The sequence below is a fragment of the Dreissena polymorpha genome, chromosome 14, assembly GCF_020536995.1.
Source record: "Dreissena polymorpha isolate Duluth1 chromosome 14, UMN_Dpol_1.0, whole genome shotgun sequence".
NCBI classification, from domain to species: domain Eukaryota; kingdom Metazoa; phylum Mollusca; class Bivalvia; order Myida; family Dreissenidae; genus Dreissena; species Dreissena polymorpha.
In genome coordinates this window covers 8,528,943-8,550,601 of record NC_068368.1, presented here as the reverse complement: position 1 = coordinate 8,550,601, position 21,659 = coordinate 8,528,943, and the positions used below count along the sequence as shown (strand labels likewise).

At 35.1% G+C, this 21,659-nt stretch overlaps 1 protein-coding gene across 2 annotated transcripts; it reads left to right on the top strand.

Annotated features, from left to right (window-relative positions):
- The first annotated feature begins 5,920 nt into the window (after nucleotides 1-5,920).
- On the top strand, nucleotides 5,921-19,421 carry LOC127858416 (uncharacterized). Of its 2 annotated transcripts, none has more exons than XM_052395555.1 (5): nucleotides 5,921-5,968; nucleotides 11,408-11,557; nucleotides 12,197-12,510; nucleotides 12,651-13,438; nucleotides 13,672-19,421. In XM_052395555.1, exons 2-5 carry the CDS (start codon nucleotides 11,449-11,451, stop codon nucleotides 14,714-14,716), a joined length of 2,256 nt encoding a protein of 751 aa, XP_052251515.1. In that variant the 5' UTR covers nucleotides 5,921-5,968; nucleotides 11,408-11,448; the 3' UTR covers nucleotides 14,717-19,421. The 2 variants fall into 2 exon arrangements, with proteins under 2 accessions (XP_052251515.1, XP_052251516.1); XM_052395556.1 differs by having other exon boundaries at nucleotides 5,956-6,065.
- The last annotated feature ends 2,238 nt before the right edge of the window (nucleotides 19,422-21,659 follow it).

The following is a 21,659-nucleotide window of genomic DNA, read 5'->3' as shown; positions in this document are numbered from 1 at the left end:
GATACGATATCGGTGAGATGAGTTTCGGTAAAACATAGAATGTCGAAATCACACAAGTTTTTAATACAGTCATATTTGTTTCTAATTGAACGCACATTAAGATGCAGAACGCTGAGAGAGCAGCTGCTATCTGGCCCCGGATTAAGCTCAATATCGCCAGACAATAAGAGCAGTAACTGTATTATATAAGAAAAAAAAACATGTTTAAGGCGTATAAGTTCGCTCGGAGTATATATCTAAGAAAAAATGCATGCGAATATTGAAATAGGAAAGTAATAAACAGCAGAAAATCTGATTTTGCATTCCACGTGAAACAAAACCTTGAACGACAAAGGTATTTAGATGAATTGAATAATCCCAGGGTCATTCTGTCACCGGTAATATCGTTACCTATTTGGTAGGAGGACGACGCACAGACATAAGAAAACGAATGACCGTGTGGTAAGAAAACCTAAAGTGCACTTTGAGACAGCTGCTTGCTGCACAATGGACAGGACTATTATTTGACATAGGATAATAATAATATAAAGAAAAAAAAGATACATTCTTAAAGTATGAATAAGTTGATAGTAAATGGTATTATAGGTTCAACACAGGATGATACACAATGCACTACTGGAGTAAAGAAAAGTGAAAATAAAACGTCTTAAAAGACTTTTCTAACCTAACCTTTTCGAATATTGGGGAGAAATTAGTAAAGAAATATATGGCAAGTACCTAGCATCAGTATTGCACCATTTGCAACAACAAAGATCAGAGCAAAACACGCATACATACACACATACATACATACATCAAAAAGTAAAAAAAATAACAAAATAACACACAAAAAACATACATACAAACATAAGACAATCAGGCACATGCAAATATACATATAAGCACATATACAACTACGAATACATACATGTACGCTTAGAGAAAAAAATAAAATAAAATCAACGATGTGAACAGATGAATGCGTGTATAGCGCGGACATAATCCTTGAAAAAAAAACAGACAAAAGAAAAACAAACTTTTTATGGCTTTAAGTATTCAAATATAAGAATGCTGGCAAATAATAGCGCAAAACAGTAGCATTAGGATAGTGTAGTGAATATATGACTGTACACATGTACATTGTATAAAAATAATGTAGTCAATATATGACTGTAAACATGTACAATGTATAATAATCGAAGCTGTCGCTTCAAGAAACAGCAGCTCGTATGCTTAAATATAAGACAGAGCCTCAAATGCGTCAATATATAATAACAAAGTAATGGATTGTCAATGTACACTATCCTTTGGGAGTAAATTTAGCGAGCCCGTACATGCATGCAAATTACATTTAACTGAACTAATGTTTGCCTCAATTACAGTGTATGTGAACATTAAAGAATCAGTACATTTCATAGAAAAATAATAAATCTTAATATACTTCAAAGTGTGCCTCTGATAATGTTTGAGTTTACCCCCCGTTAACATGTAATTTGTGACAACCTACGCGAAGCGAACTTAAAGATTTGTCAATAGAGCTTAGAATAAAGCAACTAAGATGTGCAATCATTTATAGTAGTACCTTAATCAAAAGTGAACAAAACCGATTACTTGGTAGCTTTGCAAAGAAAGTCACCCCCACCCCCCCCCCCAAAAAAAAAAATAAATAATAAAAAAATAAATAAATAAAATAAAACAAGAATATCAGTGAAACTAATGGATGCTCCCCGAGGATGCGCTTTGTCAATGTATGTGTTAATAAACACCTAAAATATCTATTAGCCTCGGTGACCTTGCTTGACCCAATGACCTCAAACCTCATCAAAAGGTAGAGGTCCATGCAAGGTACCTACAAGCCAAATATGAAAGCGATTGGTTAAGTATTATAGGCGCTATGAGAAACGGTAGCAAAAGTGTGACAGAAGGATGTCTATTATTAGCCTCGGTGACCTTGACCCCAGAGACCTCGAACCTCATCAAAAGGTAGAGGTCCATGCAAGGTACCTACATGCCAAATATGAAAGCAATTGGTTAAGTATTGAAGGCCCTATGAGAAACGGTAGCAAAAGTGTGACAGAAGGAAGTCTATTATTAGCCTCGGTGACCTTGACCTTGACCCCAGAGACCTCAAACCTCATCAAAAGGTAGAGGTCCATGCAAGGTACCTACATGCCAAATATGAAAGCAATTGGTTAAGTATTGAAGGCCCTATGAGAAACGGTAGCAAAAGTGTGACAGAAGGAAGTCTATTATTAGCCTCGGTGACCTTGACCTTGACCCCAGTGACCTCAAACCTCATCAAAAGGTAGAGGTCCATGCAAGGTACCTACATGCCAAATATGAAAGCGATTGGTAAAGTATTGAAGGCGCTATGAGAAACGGTAGCAAAAGTGTGATGGAATGAAGGAACGCGGAACTACAAACTGGCAACTATATGCTCCACCGAAAATATTTTCGGGGAGCATAAAAATAAATAAATCCTCTTCTATACGAACGAAACAATAGGTTGTCCGCAAGCTTTTAAGATTAATATACATGCATAAGGAGTTTTGGTATTTGTGCCGACCAGGTTGAAATAACTGTGCTGGACATGTTATGAAAACATTTTAGAACTCTGAGATCGTGGCCTCATGTACTTAAATACAGTTAACGAAAATATCACGTTTTACCCATGAATAGTCGTTCATGCCGAATACCACGATGATAAATGCTCAACGAAGTAAAGATCGATACAAATATAATCACGTGTTAATAGTGGAAAACGAACTATTTGGTAGTTCACGCGGAACGACTGAATGAATTTACAATGATATCAGCTCATCTAGGGATTTGGCAACTAATTATAGATGATCTTACAGTGACTGTAAATTTATCGTTTACGTGGAGGCAACAACAACATTCCGAGCAAGTAGTAATGCTTTAGAGAATAACATCAAAACAAACACAAAAAAAGCTATGGAGGGGTGGGCGGGGGAGTTGGACAAAATAAATACAAACTAACAGCAATAAATAAGTACAGCGTTAACACAATTCAATATTAAAAATAGATAAAGTACACCCTTACGAACAACAACAACTTTCGAACTAAAATAGTATCATTTTCTATGAATACATATGTAATATTGATTATCAATATATATAACGGAAATCGCGCACCAAAAACATGCGATTGTTTGAGAGTCATTGTCTGAAGTTCATTGAAAATGAGATAAATGAGGAATTTGTTATATTATTTTTAATATACAAGAACAATTATGCATAGTAAAAGGATCAGTGTACAATACAAGCAAATTTTAATGCGTGGTATGTATACTGTTGAGAAAGTATCGTAATAAATGCATGTAAGAAAGTATATAATGATGTATGAAAGCTGTAAGGATAAATAAAAAAAACGCACAAAAAGACACATAGCTAGTTAATGTTCAGATCAGATCATTTTAAATGATTATGATCATTAATTGTTTTATTTGAAGGCAGCTGAGTCACTTGCAGTGTTCTATTTGAGGATCTTGGGAGTTTCGGTCTTAAATGAGAATCTTCCCATCGGATGACCATGCCCCAAGAAGATGTCCGGTTTTCGTCAGGGATCTGGCACTATAGAGCAGGGCACTGCGTTTGGTTGTAAGATCCTCATTAATGAAAGTGTTTTTAAACCCTTGGCCTTTAAGCTTTGATCGACAGAGGTAAAGCTTTTGTCTTGCTCTGTAAGAAGTGAATTTGACAATGTCACGTGGTTTATTGGGACTTGGTTTACCTACTCTGTGGGTCCGATCTAATTCAGGTAGAGTTAGATTTGATCCAATTTTTCTGGATAAGTCAAGAACGAGGTCATCAGTGTTTTCCTCTCTGTTTTCTTTAATCCCTGAAGCTCGAACTAGATTCCGCCTGGAATATTGTTCTTGGTCATCAAGTTTTATTTCCAGGAGATTCAATTTTGCCTTCAACTCAGTATTTTCACTACACAGTTTCGTGTTTTTATCTTCAAGCAGTTCCAATTTTGAGGTTAATTTAGAAATGACGCTTGTGACAACGTTCTCAACAATTGTTTCGATGTGGGCACGGAATGTTGCTACTAAAGTGTCTGATATTTTCTGAATGGTTTCCTCGGAAAGACAGATTGTTGGTTCACACAAATGAGATGCTTAGGGGGAATCCATGATTGATTGATATGCGCGTTTGTGCTCACTATCGAGTTCGTTATCGGGCGAACTTAACGCTCGTTTGATATTTCTGGTACGGTCTGGTGTTTCTAAGATTAAAGACATTGGCTGTAGTCAGGAGCAATAACAATTTTGACGAATTTGCGAGCTTTTGGCGAAAAACAAGTAACCGTACCTGATGGCCAGTGTCCAAAACCTGAGCGTTATCCAAAAGTGCTCCACTGCTCAGAACGAAAGTCAATGCGTAGACACAACTCAATCACAGCACAGCACGAGCATAGTACATAGTACAGACACAGCACAGACACAGCACAGACTCGGTCACCTCTATGTCACAGGCTAGTCACAGCACAGTCACAACACAAACATAGCACAGACACAGACTCACAGTATTACAATAACTTATTTGCATTTATGGTATTTTTTGAACGACATCGTTAACACATTCAAATTACGCTTCCAGGTTTCAGCACTCAGCATATTTTTTACAAGAAAGTCTTATTTACTTATTTAACTACCATTTTACCACTCCAGTGTAGTTACATAAACCATATAAATCCATATACACGGTTTTGCTACATTTCGATTTAAATCGCGCAAGTCAATAATCGATACTCAAGACAAGGAGCTCAGAAAAACACGTCTTGTCACCTTGAAAGCTAAGACTTTTCGGTAGAAGTATTAATACCACGAAATTATAACAATTATTCAATTTTATTAAAACTGTTCACTTTCCAGAATTTATGTGACCTGGTTTCATACAAACCAATGTTGCACGAGGATCACTCCGTTGATCTACGTCACTCACGGGTTAAGTCTAAACCATTGACGGCGGGTGAGAAATATTAAGAAAGCGACACCTGAGTCGACTTGGAAAACAACACAGTTTTTGCGACAAGTTTGCGCCTTGAAATAAGAACAAAACTTGCGGTCATTTAATCACCATTCCCTCACATTTCACCCTTTGCAAAAAAAGCTCGACGAAGTGACGTGTTGTAATCAAAATCTGCATTCCTCATAATGCAGACTTCAGCAAATGGTCGGTCAGATAAGACTACTTGGATTATTTGCATTTATTTAAAGAATGTCTACAGTTCACGGGCATGCTAGTGTGGCACACTACTGATGGTTGAAAAAAAAGCAGTTATTGTGACGAGTTTTCTTTTCAACGTAGGACTTATATGTGCTGGTAGGACGAAACTATTTGATCCGCAGAAAGCTGTTAAATCGCAGGTTTCAGCCTGATTTATCTGTAAAAACATCATTGCTGTTGATGTTTTTTAAAAATAAATTATCCAATGACCTAAATTATGCATATGCTCCGTGTTAATAAAAACAGTTTCTTTACACATCTAGTGTTTTCTCTACTTAATGGTAACGGGTAGCGTTGTGCTGTGAGCCGTGAACTCGTAACCAGATAAACACTGCATGTAGGTTAACTGCTTATTGCTATATAGGCCTAGGTTCGTGTAAATTATCTAAAAACATAAGAACAACTAAAAGGACCTTATTGTTGTTTCACAACATCATATTTATAAAAGTTAAATCTGTGTTTATCTATTTTTCTCACTCACAGCCATTTCTTGAGCTACGGTGAAATTGGCGATTGATACAAATATGTTTGTTTACACACAATTTATGCGTTTTAGACAATTATTATAAATCTTATCTGCGTAGTATGATACCACAGCCAGTAAGACGGATGTTCGATCTATTACTATAACGGGAACCAGTTTTTGAAGTTAAGTTAATCTATAAGTGGTATGTAACCGCGATATGAAAACTATTTTTAGCTCTGGAAATTCCGACCAAAACAGAAACTTCATTTTGTAAGTTAACATTCTATGTGATAATTACATTACTAACAACCAGTAATTAATGGTGTTAGAATATAATTTGATGACATTTACCTACAACCGGCTTCTGGTACTCTTTGTCAAATCTAAATTAAGTATAAGCGCTAATTTCGTACGTTTATTTTTTGCATTTGTTTTCGGGCATAGCATTTATTTCCGTAGTATCGGCCCTCTTAATTAATACATCCGATTTTTGAAAGTAAACACATACAAAAACAAGCATGTGTTATGTGTCAATCTATAGTTAAATGTGTATTCTTGGACATAACAACGAAAACTGCATTTAAATCGGCATGGTTTCGACAAAATATCCCCTTTTATCACAGAAGCAAGTACCCATCAATGCCTGACATTTCTATCAGCCTTAACGGTATTCTCAAACTATTATCAAACCTCAAAACTGATAAAGCTGCTGGTCGTGACAACATTAAGCCAGTTGTGCTGAAAGAACTTCGCCGTCAAATAGCTTCTATTCTTCAAAGTCTTCTCCAAAAGTCTAGATTCTGGTACCTTACCATCGGGCTGGACAAAGGGAAATGTGCCCCCCCCCCCCCCCCCCCCCCCCCCCCTATATAAAAACGGACCCAAGAGTGACCCATCAACCTATCGTCCTATAACTCTGACTTGTATTCTTAGCAAACTTACTAAACATATCATAGCATCTAACATCTCTGCTCATTTTACCACATACAATATATTATATGATCTCCAACATGGTTTTAAGGAGCGCCATTCCTGCGAAACGCAACTCATCCAACTGGTAGAGGACATTGGAAGAACCCTTGTTGCAGGCCAGCAGTCAGATTTTATTCTTCTGGACTTTAGCAAGGCTTTTGATAAAGTCAGCCATTCTAAACTTCTCTATAAACTACATGAACATGGTATCAGAGGCTGTACTCTTGACTGGATCCGTTCTTTCCTAATAGGTCAAACTCAAGTTGTCGTTTTGGAGGGCGAGAAATCTGATGAAGTTCCTGTGACATCTGGTGTGCCCCAAGGCTCTGTCCTAGGCCCCCTCTTATTTCTCCTCTACATAAACAACCTGCTGTTTACCTCACGACAACAACCTAAATGATTGCAACAAATTACTGCATGATCTTAATACATTGGAACAATGGAAAACCAAATGGGAAATGCAGTTTAACCCCAGTTAATGCAAAGTCCTAAATATAACTCGAAACAAACATAAAATCAAACATAATTATATATTACATGGCCATATCCTTGCAACCGTACCAAGTGCAAAATACTTGGGAGTAGACTTATCCGAAGACCTTTCTTTCAACACTCAGATTAATAGAATATGTACAACAGAAAATAGAACACTTGGTTTCCTTAAACGTAACATCCAAACTTAAAACAAACAAGTAAAATAATCTGCCTATAAAACTCATGTCAGGCCTCAAGTAGAATACTTGTATCCAGTTTGGTTGCCATACACTAAACAATACATCAACACAATCGAAATGGCTCAGAGAAGAGCACTCAGATAAATAACAGCTATTCCACTTATGATAGTGTTTCAGGCATGCAACAGTCACTCGGTATAATATCTCGAGAGAACAGACAGACTGATGCTAAAATAGTATTATTTTACAAAATTGTCAACTCTTTAAAAGCTGTCCCGTCCCCACATATTTTGAAAAACCCAGGAGACTTGCCATAAGCTTAAGCTTAAAGGCAGATTCACACAGTTGCTAACTATTACAAATTTTCTTATTTTCCCAGCACGGTCATACTATGGAACAACTTCCCATCAGAAATTGTCCTCCTGCCAACGCTTGAATCCGTCAAGCTGGCAGTAAGCCAACTTTCATGCAATAAGTTCCGGCAGAGTGTGTTTTTAACCTGATTTTAACTCTTGTCTATATCTATACTAACACTTTCAAACTTTGTTTCAGTCTTACTTTCTTTCTTTGACGTCTCACTGTCAATACTTTTATTGTACAATATTGTATAAATCTTTTTCTTGCACTGACAGTGCGATCTGTTAATAATACCCGAAAGGGGAGTTCAACAGAATCCGAAGATAGAAATACCGGCTAGACTTAGCTCCCTGTAGTAATCTGTATCATTTACAATGGTTCTCATAATATCGGCCCATCTGATTGGTTGCTAAGGGTTGTTACCATGCGCATGTGCTTGTACTTAAAAAGTATCTTAATTGAAAAACAAAACTGTTGCTCATGTTGTTCTTAAAATATTTTTACATTTTATTCAAAAATAAGCGGCATATTAAACATTTGATAAAGGTACTATTAATCCATGAACAAACTAACATAATTGTGTGATACTTAATTAAAAAATAATAGCATCAGCTTGGAATAAACATGACCTACTTTCCAATGAACACTGGCAATCATGAGCTTGATGGGGGTAATATTCATGGATAACCATCAAATAAATTAAAACTTATAACAATCGAAAAACATATACTTTCCAGCACTTCTTGAGGGTTTTTCGTTAAAGTCACGATACTATGGGAGGGCCAATACTATGAGAATTTTTAAGAGATAGTTTGCTTGTTTTTTTTTACAAGTTACAGTGGCTTTGAATATAATTACAATTCCACTCAATTTGACCTTTTTTCCTGTGTATTTTTTACGAAACTTTCTTTTGTCTTTTGTATAATCTCGTTATCTTGTCCTCTACCGGTTTTACCGGAGGGGACTTATGGTTTTCGCTCTGTGCGTCTGTGAGTCTGTCTGTCTGGCACACGTTTCTGGATCCTGCGATAACTTTGAAAGTTCTTGATATTTTTGCATGAAACTTGAAACATGGATAGATAGCAATATGGACAGTATGCACATCATTTCATTTGTTCCTACGTCAAAAATTCTGGTTGCTATGGCAACAAATAGACTAGAAATACTGCTGAAAATGGTAGTTTTCTGGATACTGCGATAACTTTACAAGTTTTTCTTATTTGTTCATGTAACTTGAAACATGGATAGATGCGAATATGGACATTATGCACGTCATTTCATTTTGTTCCTACGTCAAAAATTCTGGTTGCTATGGAAACAAATATAAAAACAATATTAAAAAATTCTGACAATGGTGGAATTTCTGACAATGGTGGAGCCGGTAGGGGACATATATTGCTTGGCAATAGTCTTGTTTAATTTCATTTGTAAATGATTTGCAACTTTTTAAAGCGCTAATTGATTCAATGACGAAAACGTTTATTTTGAACACCAGTTACTATTTTCACTCTTACGCTATACCAGTTTCTTGTATACGATCCACCCCCTGAAGTTGAAGTGAAGGTTAGTTTCATTACGGCAATGTGAGGTAAAAGTAAGTGCCGCTTAAGCAAGTGGCAGTGAAGGTTAGTGCCACTTTGGCAAGTGTAAATGAAGGTTAGTGCCACTATGGCAAATTGAAGTGAAGGTTTGTGCCACTATGGCAAATGGAAGTGAAGGTTAGTGCCACTGTGGCAAGTGGAAGTGAAGGTTAGTGCCACTGTGGCAAGTGCATGTGAAGGTTAGTCACATGGCAAGTGGAAGTGAAGGCTAGTGCCACTATGGCAAGTAGAAGTGAAGGCAAGTGCCACATGGCAAGTGGCAGTGAAGGTTAGTGCCACTATGGCAAAATAGAAAAGAAGGTTAGTGCGAATAAACTATATTGTATTGTATTGTATTGTTAGTACCACTATGGCAAGTGGAAGTGAATGCTAGTGCTAAAATGGCAAGTAGAAGTGAAGGTTAGTGCCACTATAACAAGTGGAAGTGAAGATTAGTGTCACTATGTCAACTTGTCAAGTGGGAATGGAGGTGAGTGTCATAATGGTAAGTAGAGGTGAAGGCTTGTGCCACTCTGGCAAATGGAAGTGAATGATAGTGCCACCATGGTAAGTGGAAGTGAAGGTTAGTGCCATTATGGTAAGTGGAAGTAAAAGTTTTTGCCACTAGTATGGCAAGTGGGAGTTAAGATTAGTGCCACTTTTTTAGTGGACAAGAAGGTCTGTGCCACTGTGGTAAGTGCATGTGACGGTTAGTGCCACTATGGCAAGTGGAAGTGAAGGTTCGGGCCACTATGGCAAATGGAAGTGAAGGTTAGTGCCACTTTGGCAAGTGGAAGTGAAGGTTAGTGCAACTTTGGCAAGTGAAAGTGAAGGTGAGTGCCACTTTGGCAAGTGTAAATGAAGGTCAGTGCCACTTTGGCAAGTGTAAGTGAAGATTAGTGCCACTATGGCAAATGTAAGTTAAGGTTTGTGCCACTTTGGCGAGTGGCATTGAAGGATAGTGCCACTATGGCAAGTGGAAGTGAAGCTTAGCTCCACTTTGGCAAATGGAAGTGAAGGTTAGTAACATTATTTATATGGCAAGTGGAATTGAATGTTAGTGCCACTATGTCTATGGCAAGTGTAAGTGAAGGTTAGTCCCACTATGACAAGTGCAAGTGAAGGTTAGTGCCACTGTGGCAAGTGCAACTGAAGGTTAGTGCCACTATGACAAGTGCAAGTGAAGGTTAGTGTCACTATGTCAAGTGGGAGTGGAGGGTAGTGCCTTTATGACAAGTGGAAGTGAAGGTTAGTGCCACTATGGCAAGTGAAAGTGAAGGTTAGTGCCACTATAACAAGTTGAAGTGAAGGTTAGTTCCACTATGTATATGGCAAGTGGTAGTGAAGGTTAGTGCCACTATGGCAAATGGAAGTGAAGGTTAGTGCCACTATGACAAGTGGAAGTGAAGGTTAGTGCCACTATGGTAAGTGGAAGTGACGGTAAGTGCCACTATGGCAATTATAATGGAAGGTTAGTGCCACTGTTGCGAGTGGAAGTTAATGTCAGTGCCACTGTGGCAAGTGGAAGTGTATGTAAGTGCCATTTTTGCAAGTGTAAGTGAAGGTTAGTGCCACTATGTCTAGTGGAAGTGAAGGTTGATGCCACTTTGACAAGTTGATGTGAAGGTTAGTGCCATTATGGCATGTTGAAGTAACGGTTTTTGCCAATACTTCAAGTTGAAGTAAAGGTTAGAGCCACTTTTGCACATTTAAGTGAAGGTTAGTGCCGAGTTTGCAAGTTAAAGTGAAGGTTTGTTTTGCAATGGCAAGTGCAAGTAAAGGTCAGTGCAACTGCGGCAAGTTGAAATAAATGTTAGTGAACACTTGTGCCAAGCCATGATGCCCTTAACCCGAGATAAGATTGTATTGTTTGTTAGTTGATTTGTTATAATAAATAAATTACGCACTTGAAACTGCTGTAGCGTAAGATTTATAAGCAACGTAAAAGTTATTAGTTTACAAAAACTCTAAACACACGCACATCTATTAATTAAACAAATGCAAAATACTTTTTCCTTGAATAAGTTAATGTTCAATTCAACCACATATAAAGCCTTTTTTATGTAAACCTGTGCATCTTTTTGGAAGCAACAATTGTAAAATGCCGATATTCATGTTTTTATTAGATATTCATGGATCATGAAGGTTTGTTCTAGAACTTTCCACCATGACTATCCGCTCCAGCAGCAGCTTTGAGTCATGGAAGGTGTATCCCAGGGTACACTACTTCCGGAAACGATTCTTGGACTTGTATCCTCGATTCAAACGAGTGATTGGTAAGAATTTATATTTTTCAGTTCCTGTTTACGGTGTATTACAATTTTCTTATAATTATTGTGTTCATTCATACTTAAGAATTCGCTAACAGCAACACATATAAGGGTGTTTAAACGTCACCAAATAATAAACAACATGCTCTGTTTCCAATATCCTATTTTTAAGTACATGAGCATAATACTGGGGTGTTATTATCCCCCCCATATTTCAGATATGATACAGCATTTCAACATGAGACTTCATGGATGTGTAGAAATCAATTAGAAGAAGTGCCATGCACAAGAACCATAACGCTGCACTTTCTTAACTAAGAGTTATTGCCCTTTGTTCTTTTTGTATGATGTAACAAGGCTGTATCTAAGATACCCTACAAGATTTCAACATGAAACTTCTTGGGTGTGTTTATTTTAATTAGGAAAATTGCAATTCATAAAAACAATTAGCCTACGCTTAATTATTACCTATTAATTATAACCCTAAACCTGATGATTATACTGTAAATCAAGAGATTTGCACCGATCCATAAATAAGTTTTTTCAGCTGGGGTTATTTAGCAATTCAACAATATTGCTTGTTGTATATGATTTTGTACTTTGTTTTCATTGTGATACACAGAGAATATGTTGGTGTATTGTCAGGTTCTCTTCGATTCAACATCAATTTTGATCTGATGTGGAGAATTGATAATGCTTTCAACTGGTTTCAAAATGATTTGGAAATCGTCTTCGTTGGAAATGCTGTCCTACCGAAAGAAAACGCCTTCGTTGACATCAATCCAGAGCCAAAGGCCTCTCACAGTGCATCGGGGTCACATGAAGGCGTTGGCAATATTGACCTTACGCAAGAAAAGGCCTTTGTCCACATCAGTGCAGAGCAACAGACCTCTCACCATACAACGGGGTCGCGCGTATTTCTGTGTTATGTACAACAGACCAATGAGCAGTTCATCCAGGTAAAAGTAACATATTTTACTATGTCTTTTTTGAATAACATGAAGAATATATTAAGTACAACATATTTTTCTTCAGTTTGACACATTGTAATGTATATGAAAAGACCGGATACAAAATTATTTATAATTTGTGTTTTCAGACTTTGGATAATGTTTTGGACTATCTGTGCGCCAACATTTCTGCCAGAGAGCCGCTGTTTTGGATTGTGGACCTTGCAAATAGCCCCACACCACAGGAACAAGCATTTATTAACAATTACATCAGCACTAAGGCAGAGATGATGAGTAGGGTATTATTTGGCTCAGGACAACTCGAGGTTGCTACAACTATATCGGATTACATAGAAGAGAATTTGGCGGATATTTTCGGCCTCATCAGTGAATGTCTATTGTCAGTTGGCATGACATCCACATTTCGAAAGCGAGGAGGGATTGTCATTGACAACAGTAATTACAAAGGGCGATTTAACACTGACATGAGAGCATACATGCGCGAATATGACAGTGAACACGATCTTGATAAAACGCAATTAAGCAGAATGTTTAAATGCAATTTCTTAATTGATTATTTTGTTAGAAAGTACTCAATCCCAGCAGGTACGGTCAATTTGATTCTCGAAGAAAATGACTACGAGAAACGATTCACCAACCGTATTGCTTCCGCAATGCAAACAGAGATAAAAAACATGGGATGGGATCTAAATAAACACAAGAAAAATTACACTTTGGGGTGGATACTAAATGCAATTTCTGACGTTATTAAACTTTTAGAGGAGGCATGTGAACAAACTAGGGAAACGCTATCAGTTATGAAGAAGATGTTATTTGAAGTCAACAATTACCTGCATCAATCCCCTTTTGGAAATTATACGAATCTGAAAGACAAATCCCCTGTTGTGTCACAAACTTTGAGGAAGAAACTTTTGGGGTAACTATGATCTTGTACATCGTAATGCATGCATACAACGAATATTCATGTGTGTGCATATCTTCGCGATTGTTCTATATAGTAATGTAAGGATTATGTCTTCCCTGGCAAATTTTCTGATGAATTGTTGAACTATTATCATTCTGACGTTATATATTTTGTTCCCTTTGTTTATCGAAGTTTTCTCGTTCGCATTTCATATGCTGATCGCCTCTCGTATTGATATTTTTCAGGATTCCCGGTGTTTACTGCATTGGAACAGTTTTCGGCGAATTCACGATTTATTTAAAGCCAGAATGCGGCGAAGAAGTTATGGTTGATTACGAGGATGGGCGCAAAGTACAACCACATTATAACGTACATGCGATGGACGTAGACAGTTTGGAAATTGACTTCAAGAATTGTCGCAAAGATATTCGAAAACTAATGAAGGACAATTCATTCCATTATCCATATACAATTGAGGTTGTGAGAATTAAATTGACGGCGCAATTTGAGGTTGAAGATGGCAAGACGATCAGTTCTCCGTGGCCTGATCAGACGCCTAGCGAATATCGCCGTGGAACTCTTGGAGGTATTGCGAGAGATGATGATGGAAACCTGTTTGGTCTGACGTGCGCCCATGTGGTTAGCAGTCCACATCCTGGGCATGCGGTTTTCATAAACGAAGGACAGGAAATTCATCATTTTGCAACCAGCTCGCCTTTAATGACTGTCGCCTTTGGAGAAAATCCAACTTTCACTCTTGTTGACGTGGCCGCAGTGAAGGTAGAACAAGATATGTATGATTATTGCAACATATACATGAAGGACGAGGAAGGCGTTCATAAGCCATGGGCTTTGTACGAAAGCCGTCAGGATGCTGTTGCTGACGAACGTGTTGTTTATAAATATGGAGCTACTACCGGATTTACTCGCGGATTGGTTGCAAGCGCCGATTTGGAGCTTCCTGTACCAGACTTGCCTGGTGCAATACAACCGCCTGATAGCCACCTTATTTTGATCGATTGTCTGCCTGATATACCGGAACACAAACGGCCATTTTCGGGTAGAGGTGACAGCGGGGCAATCGTTTGTTTTGAGATGCCTATGGACAATTTTAGTGTGATAAACACGGTAACACGATCAACTGTATTTGCTCTGTCGATGATTCATGCTGGTGAAATGACAGTAGATGGAGATACGTCGTCCAAAAGTGTTTCTTTTATGCTAGCGACTGGTTTTCGGTTATTGATGGCACAATCAAATGTTCAATTGAAATGTCCGATACCACAATAAGCAGGAATCCGGATTGTGTGTTTTGTGATATAAGCCTTGAACTATCATACGTTACGTTTATTCTTGTGCGCACATGTTATGGTGTTTCTATTGGTATAGGCAATTTTAGATGATCAACCTATGATTGCGCTAAAAATAACACGAAAAGCAAAAGTTGAAGAGTGTTTTACTTTGTGTGATATAATCTGTATATACAGAAATGAACATTTGTATACAAAATTAGTCATTGACTACTCATAGCTAATATATGCGGATGGATTATAATAATACAATGTTATATAATAACTTCATGTACAATTGGATACTTTTTAAACACAACACTTTTCAAACTTGAATATCTCAATTATTATTAAAGATTTGGATTAAATGTTTTACATGTGATTATAAAATGATTAAATTGAAATAAATTTAGAATAACATTGCGTTTTATCATTTTCACATGCAAAAAGATAAAACAATACATACCCCACGTGCTAAAGCGTCTTATAGTCACTGACGAATTATTTTATCGTGAGCATGCTCAGAATGTAGCCAACTGATCACGTGTACAATTTTAAATCCAAATCTTAACTGAGATATTCAAGTTTGAATAGTGTTGCGTTAGAAAAGTCTCCCAAGTGTACAATAAGTTGATGTACATTATTTGATCAAGTACACAGCTGACATTCCATATTGAACGAGTCCAATCTTAGTATGGGGTAAGCGAATTTGAGTGTACCAGTTTTGGACGAATTAAGCATAGCACAGTATTTAGCAGTATTTTACACAAATCTGTTAGGTAAATTAACTAATTATTATATACTTAAACTATACAATCTGTCTAATTAAGCAACGTTAGACGTTAGTTGTTAATCTATATATCTCAAGAATGAGATTATTAGACAATTTATTTTGAACATGATTTATATCTAGAACGCATTATTTTACTATGTTTTCTCAGGTTTGGAATAGTTTTAAAGGTACGTAGACGACTGGAACTGTTTCTTGAAGTTTCTACATTTATTAACAATATTGCATCAAATTCGATCCTTCGCGGTAAAACTGAGCTCGAAATATAAACGATAATATATTGGGGTGATATATGGTATCCATTGATATTAGACAATATATTGTTAAAAATCTTGTTGAAATAACACGATGTATTCCTCGCTATCTGTATATAATTTTGTTGCGTCACTTTTTATTTATCTTTCAACAAAATATGTTTGAACTATTGCGTACTTTAAACAGTTTGGTAGATTAGGTACAGTGAGTACCAAAATAAAGTTTATGTTTTGCTAAAAAAATTGCAATCTTTCGTGGCGCAGTGGTAGCGCATAATCTTTAACTGCCAGGTCCCGGATTTGAATCCCTGGGATTGCAATATGTTTTTTTTAAATATTATAATTAGTTAAGACTATTGAAATCATTTTCAATTTGTTAGTAAACATATTAAATTTGTTATATTGATCATAAATACGAAAACCTGTGAACAAGTCATGTTAATAAAGTGCTTATTTAGATTCAAGTGCTCATTTAGATTGTTTGATTGAGCATCTCTACTGTGTTATCATTCGTCCGTAATTAAGTCGTGACAGTCGTTATTTGCTGTCTTTTCTGTATTTTCGTGCATCACCATGTTATCTGGAGTAGATTAAATGTCCCTAAATTGACCGGATTTTGTAATTATAACGAATACAAATGCATCCAATTGTCATAAAATTATATGATCTTCTCTTAAAGTTTAACGCTCCAAAATCAACGAAAATTTCGTACAATATTTCGTAAAATAAAGTTAAACAATGAAAAATCAGTATTCCTTATGGCAAATGCTGAAATTTCAACGCCAGACGTGGTAAAATAGATGTTTGTAGATACAAAATGCTCGTTTTTATTATTGTTTTGCACTTAACACTAACTTATTACCATTTTAGTGTTCGTGTGTCGTATGGATATATATATATTCGCGGGAAATTGAAATGGAATTAATTATGTCACAAATAAATAAAAACGAGCATTTTTTATCTAAAAAAAATCTATGTAATCATACCACATCTAGCGTTGAAATAGTAGCTATGGCTATAAGGAACACTGATTGTGTAGGTGTTAAGTTAATTTACGAAATTTCCGTTGATTTTGAGCGTTAAAGAGACTTTAATATCAGATAAAAATATGATGAAGCGCGGGTCTTGTCAATGAATGTTTAAAACGAGTAAATAGAACACTACAATTATTAGCCTTATGAAGTTAGACACATTTAGTCCGTGGATTTGAGAATAGTTGTTTTTTCCCCGACACAATTTTGATGCTATTTGTATTCTGGCGATCGATTTGATCCATCATCAGTGTTTTGTCATATGATTTTAGTATGTTATTATTATTTCACGACATGTTAAAGAATATACTTGTTTATATTTTTTGATGTGTGGCAAATACTGTAATGCGCTAAGAACATTTTTTACTATTAATTTATGCAGTTTAATTTGTTTTCCTATCAATTGTTACTAGTATGTTATAGCTTTAAGTTTAACATGTGATAAACAGTGGCACCACAGAGTCATAGAAATCAGAAAATAAGATTTTAATTAAATAATTATGAGAATTATACACGATAGTGTACACCTGTTCGCCATTCGCCTCCAAGTTTGTAAATGTTTTAATTAAATAAATCGCTAATGTTGCGTTGGTATTTCCATCGTTTACTGACAAAGTGAAATTATGATTGTAACAAATAAACTGAAATATTGTATTGTATTTTAAAGAAATTCTTATGATCCAATTTATATGCAATTTAATGCACAATGGTCTAAGCCCTTCCCATGCGGCGACCGGATTCATCCGGTCAAGCAATTCTTAATCTTGCTCATGTGGCGACCGGATATATCCGCCAAATCTTGTAGTTCATGTGTCCTCCAGTTGCTAGGCGTTTTTCCAATAAATTCAAATCTGACATCTTTTATGCTCTTAATAATCCAATGCCTCACACTTTTATGCAACTTTATACTATTTTTTCATATTTTCTAAGCTCATTTTAACTGCTTAAAATTGATTGAAACATCCAGTAAACAATTGTCAACTTAGTCCGCCATGTTTGTTTAAATCAACATGCGGTTACGAAATCATCAATATTATTTGTGTAAGAGATGTCATGATTGTTTTTAATCACACATGTTTTAAACATATATTTAATAACTATTTTCAGTAAAAATAGCGTAATTTAAGAGTTTTTGAAATATGTTTTGCACAGAAAGTAGAAGAGATTGTCAAAACAATTAAAATGGCCGACACACCGTTAGTTTGCAGGGAGGTCAAAATGTTAACTGCTTTTTCATTGTGAATACGAACTAAACAAATTAAAAGCAGAGCACCTCTTGTGCTTTGAACATTGTTACAAATATTTCACGAAATATTTCCATATGAAATGGATAACAGAAATTGATAACAGTTTTCAAATGAGGTAAATATTTTTGCACATGTTTATCTACTTTCGCTTTTAAATTGAAGTAAGTTGAACATTGGAAGCGATTTATTTTGTTTCAATTTAATTGTCAGAGTCAATCAAAGCTGATTTATATAGCTTCTAAAATGGTTTGCTGTAATTGTATGACATGCATTAAGGGGGTGAAAACTGATTTAAATAAATTTTATACTTATTGCACATGTCAGTAACTAAAATAAATGCATGATACTATTACATTGACATATGATATTTTATAAATATATTGTTAAAATAAGTGGTATTGATGTATCCCCATTGTAGATAGTTTATTTACATTGTTTAACAATGTTTGATGAATGTTACTTTTAAAACTTGTTGATAATTATGAATTAAATTTTAAAACAAAATGTTAACAATGGTTTTTATACCATTAAGTTCAAAATCATTGCTCAAAACGGAAATGATTCTCTGAACAGCAATATTTGATACTACAGATCTTACTTATTTATGAATAATTATCTTCCCTAATCATATATCTTTTAAGATTCCCACCTGCTAAAATGGTGCCTAAACTTGGTTTTATCTGTTACTTACATAGCTCTAAAAATGCAATTGTAACAGTTTAAAATAACCAGTTACCACTAAAACGACAAAATAAAAAGTGTTGACTGATGTTAACCTATTTAAAATACATATACAAAAACAATAACATAAATATGTTTTTTTAATGTTTATATAGGTTTTATTGGCAATTTGTTATCTTTGTTACATATTTTTTAACCTGAATACATCATTCTTATAGTTTAATAAATGAAATAGTCACAAGCATTAGACAGCTTATCGTAAAGCTTAAACAAATGATATTTTCCATTGATGACCAAAATAACAATTGAACTTTTCATGACATATAGAGTAAACAAGAATAAATTAAAACCAGTTAAAAGGGACATTTAAATTCATCATTAACGTGTTGTAAGTGAAGAAAGCATAAACTAATCTTTCCTCGAAGGCAATCAAATCTAGGGGTGGAGATCTGACTTATGACTCATTGGTAACCTCAATTTCGTGAATTGGGTGAAGATAACAATTCAACCGTTACTTATTGGTATGCAATAAGATTTAAATTCATTCACTATGAGTTTAAAATAAATTGCAGTTGTATATGCAGTGTGTTTACAATAAATCCAGATCAGAATATGCTGCCCAAATATACAATGTATGTTGCATATTATGATGGTATTATTAACATGACTGGTTTTTATGAAATAAAATTCTCAGAAAGAACAACTAAGTTGTTGTTACTAGTTGAAGTGTCCTTTGACTATAATATGTCCATATGTGTGTAAAAATATGTCATGATGGTGTGATATTAAATGCAGTACATAAACAGCAATTTTCTTTCATCAAAACACATTTTCGCTTTATTTTATGCATAGTTCGCATCAATTAATTTGATACATCTACTCCAAACAGTTATATAAGTGCAAACTATTATTGTATTTAATATATGGAAATATTATTTTATTCAATATGTGATTTATATTCTCCATTATACAATTTGTTTATTAATGCATATTTAACGGGAAAATAGGATGCGTCAGATGAATTGCAAAAATAACTATTTTAAATGCTTACACAAATATAAGTTTGCAATATATATGAATGGGTTCAAAGTATACACAATATTTGAAGGTAAATGTCTTGTATGTAAAGCAATAGATCTATATATAGGAAGTAAAAACGTCTTTATTCAAAAACATCACCTGCAAACCAACCCACCTGCCATGGTTTGGGTCACGTTATCCCAAACAACCTTTTTCAAGGATGGCTTTAGTATTATGGGATTAAATGACAATTATTCACGCATCGTGTAAAAGTAAACATAATTATTGTACATGTACCAACTTTAATACTCATTACTAAAAAGTAGATAATAATTCAAGAAAACTGTGGTTTGGCTAAAAGTATTATGACCCATGCAGCAGTATGAAGTCCCCTTAAAACTGTTTGAAAATGAAATGAATGTTACCACAAATAGCTGACATTAAAGGACCTTACAGCCATAGTTCCTTGTGTGATTACAGGCATCTTGATAATTTATATTTAATAACCGAATGTGTATGCATGCTTTTGATGTAATACAATAAATATTGGAATATAATTGAGAAAAATAGCTGATGTTCGACATAATGATTGCATATGTTCAAAGCCATTCATCTATAACTCAAGGGATATAACTCCAAAATTTCTGATTTTATAATGATGTTATTCAAATTACATAGAAACATTATCACAATACTGTATTTAAAAGTAGAATTTTATCGTTTTTGATCTGTGACAAAGGAGGTCAGCTATTCATAATTCCACCAAGATACCCTGCAACCGTGATAGAGATCATACAAACATTTAGTTTATTCTAGGATGTATAATTGTGTGATAACTTCTTTAATGGCATTTAAACATTTCAGTTTAATGCACTGGAAAATAAACATCAACTGGTGATTTAATATTAAAACGTCTGCCGAAAAAAAGCCCAAAACATAATAGTATGTAAAATTCTGGTGATCATTTAAACAAAGAAGAATGATCTTCCTTTTCAGTTGTGTTACCATGGTAACATAATGGGATTGCTTTCTTTTTAAAACAACTCATGATACATAGTTATATTGCAAGTAACACTGATCATTTGTTAGATAACATCAATTGTCTTCATAGTTTCATAATGCATTGTGTGAACAATTCTTAATCCCAAAATCTGTATGCTGTAAGTAAAATGTGGCTATGCATAGTATAGTTTTAGATTACCAATACCCTAATCATGATAATGTTTTGTGTTTGTTTGTTAAACATTTTTTACACTATTTACTTGTAATATTTTAAGGACTAACTAACAGTTATGAATAAATGCATGCAATTTATTAAACCTATTTGAGAGTGAATATGTTTTTTTTCAGTCCATTAATAGGTCGTCATGTACACATAACACAGTTCAATTTTCATGCGGAGTATGCATGTATTCATAATTGAAGATCAGTTTCAGTAAACTAATAGTATAACTTCAGTTTATCATAAAACAATTCAGCACTGGCAAATAATACAGTTGAAATCAATTCAGTATGCTAAGGGTTTACTCGATTAGTAGTCCAAATTTTTGACGCTCTTAAATATTAAGCTACTTTTTATATGGGTAATATTTGGAGCAAAGAATTTAGCCCATATAAAAAGTATCTCTAAATTCTTTGCGCGTCTTATAAATGAGACTACTCGATTAGCGGTTATGTGAATTGTAATGTGGATCGGTAAATTACCTGTAAAAAAATCTCTTAAAATATCTTACACATTTCATTTCTTCCGTTTAACAGCTAGAAATCCTCTCGCATTGTCAAGACATACACTAAATGGAATGTTTAAAACTACGCGATGAACGATAAATTTAGAACACGTATCTCACCGTTTACTAATCAACTTTGTTTACATCGTCAGATTGAAACCTGTAGCACTACAAACTTGGAAGGATGAATGAGC

Excerpts from the sequence above, each read along its gene's own strand:
- LOC127858416 (XM_052395555.1), top strand. The coding sequence starts at position 11,449 with ATGACTATCCGCTCCAGCAGCAGCTTTGAGTCATGGAAGGTGTATCCC. Across the intron at positions 11,558-12,196 it reads TCGATTCAAACGAGTGATTG|GTTCTCTTCGATTCAACATC; the intron begins GTAAGAATTTAT and ends GTGTATTGTCAG. Across the intron at positions 12,511-12,650 it reads CCAATGAGCAGTTCATCCAG|ACTTTGGATAATGTTTTGGA; the intron begins GTAAAAGTAACA and ends TTGTGTTTTCAG.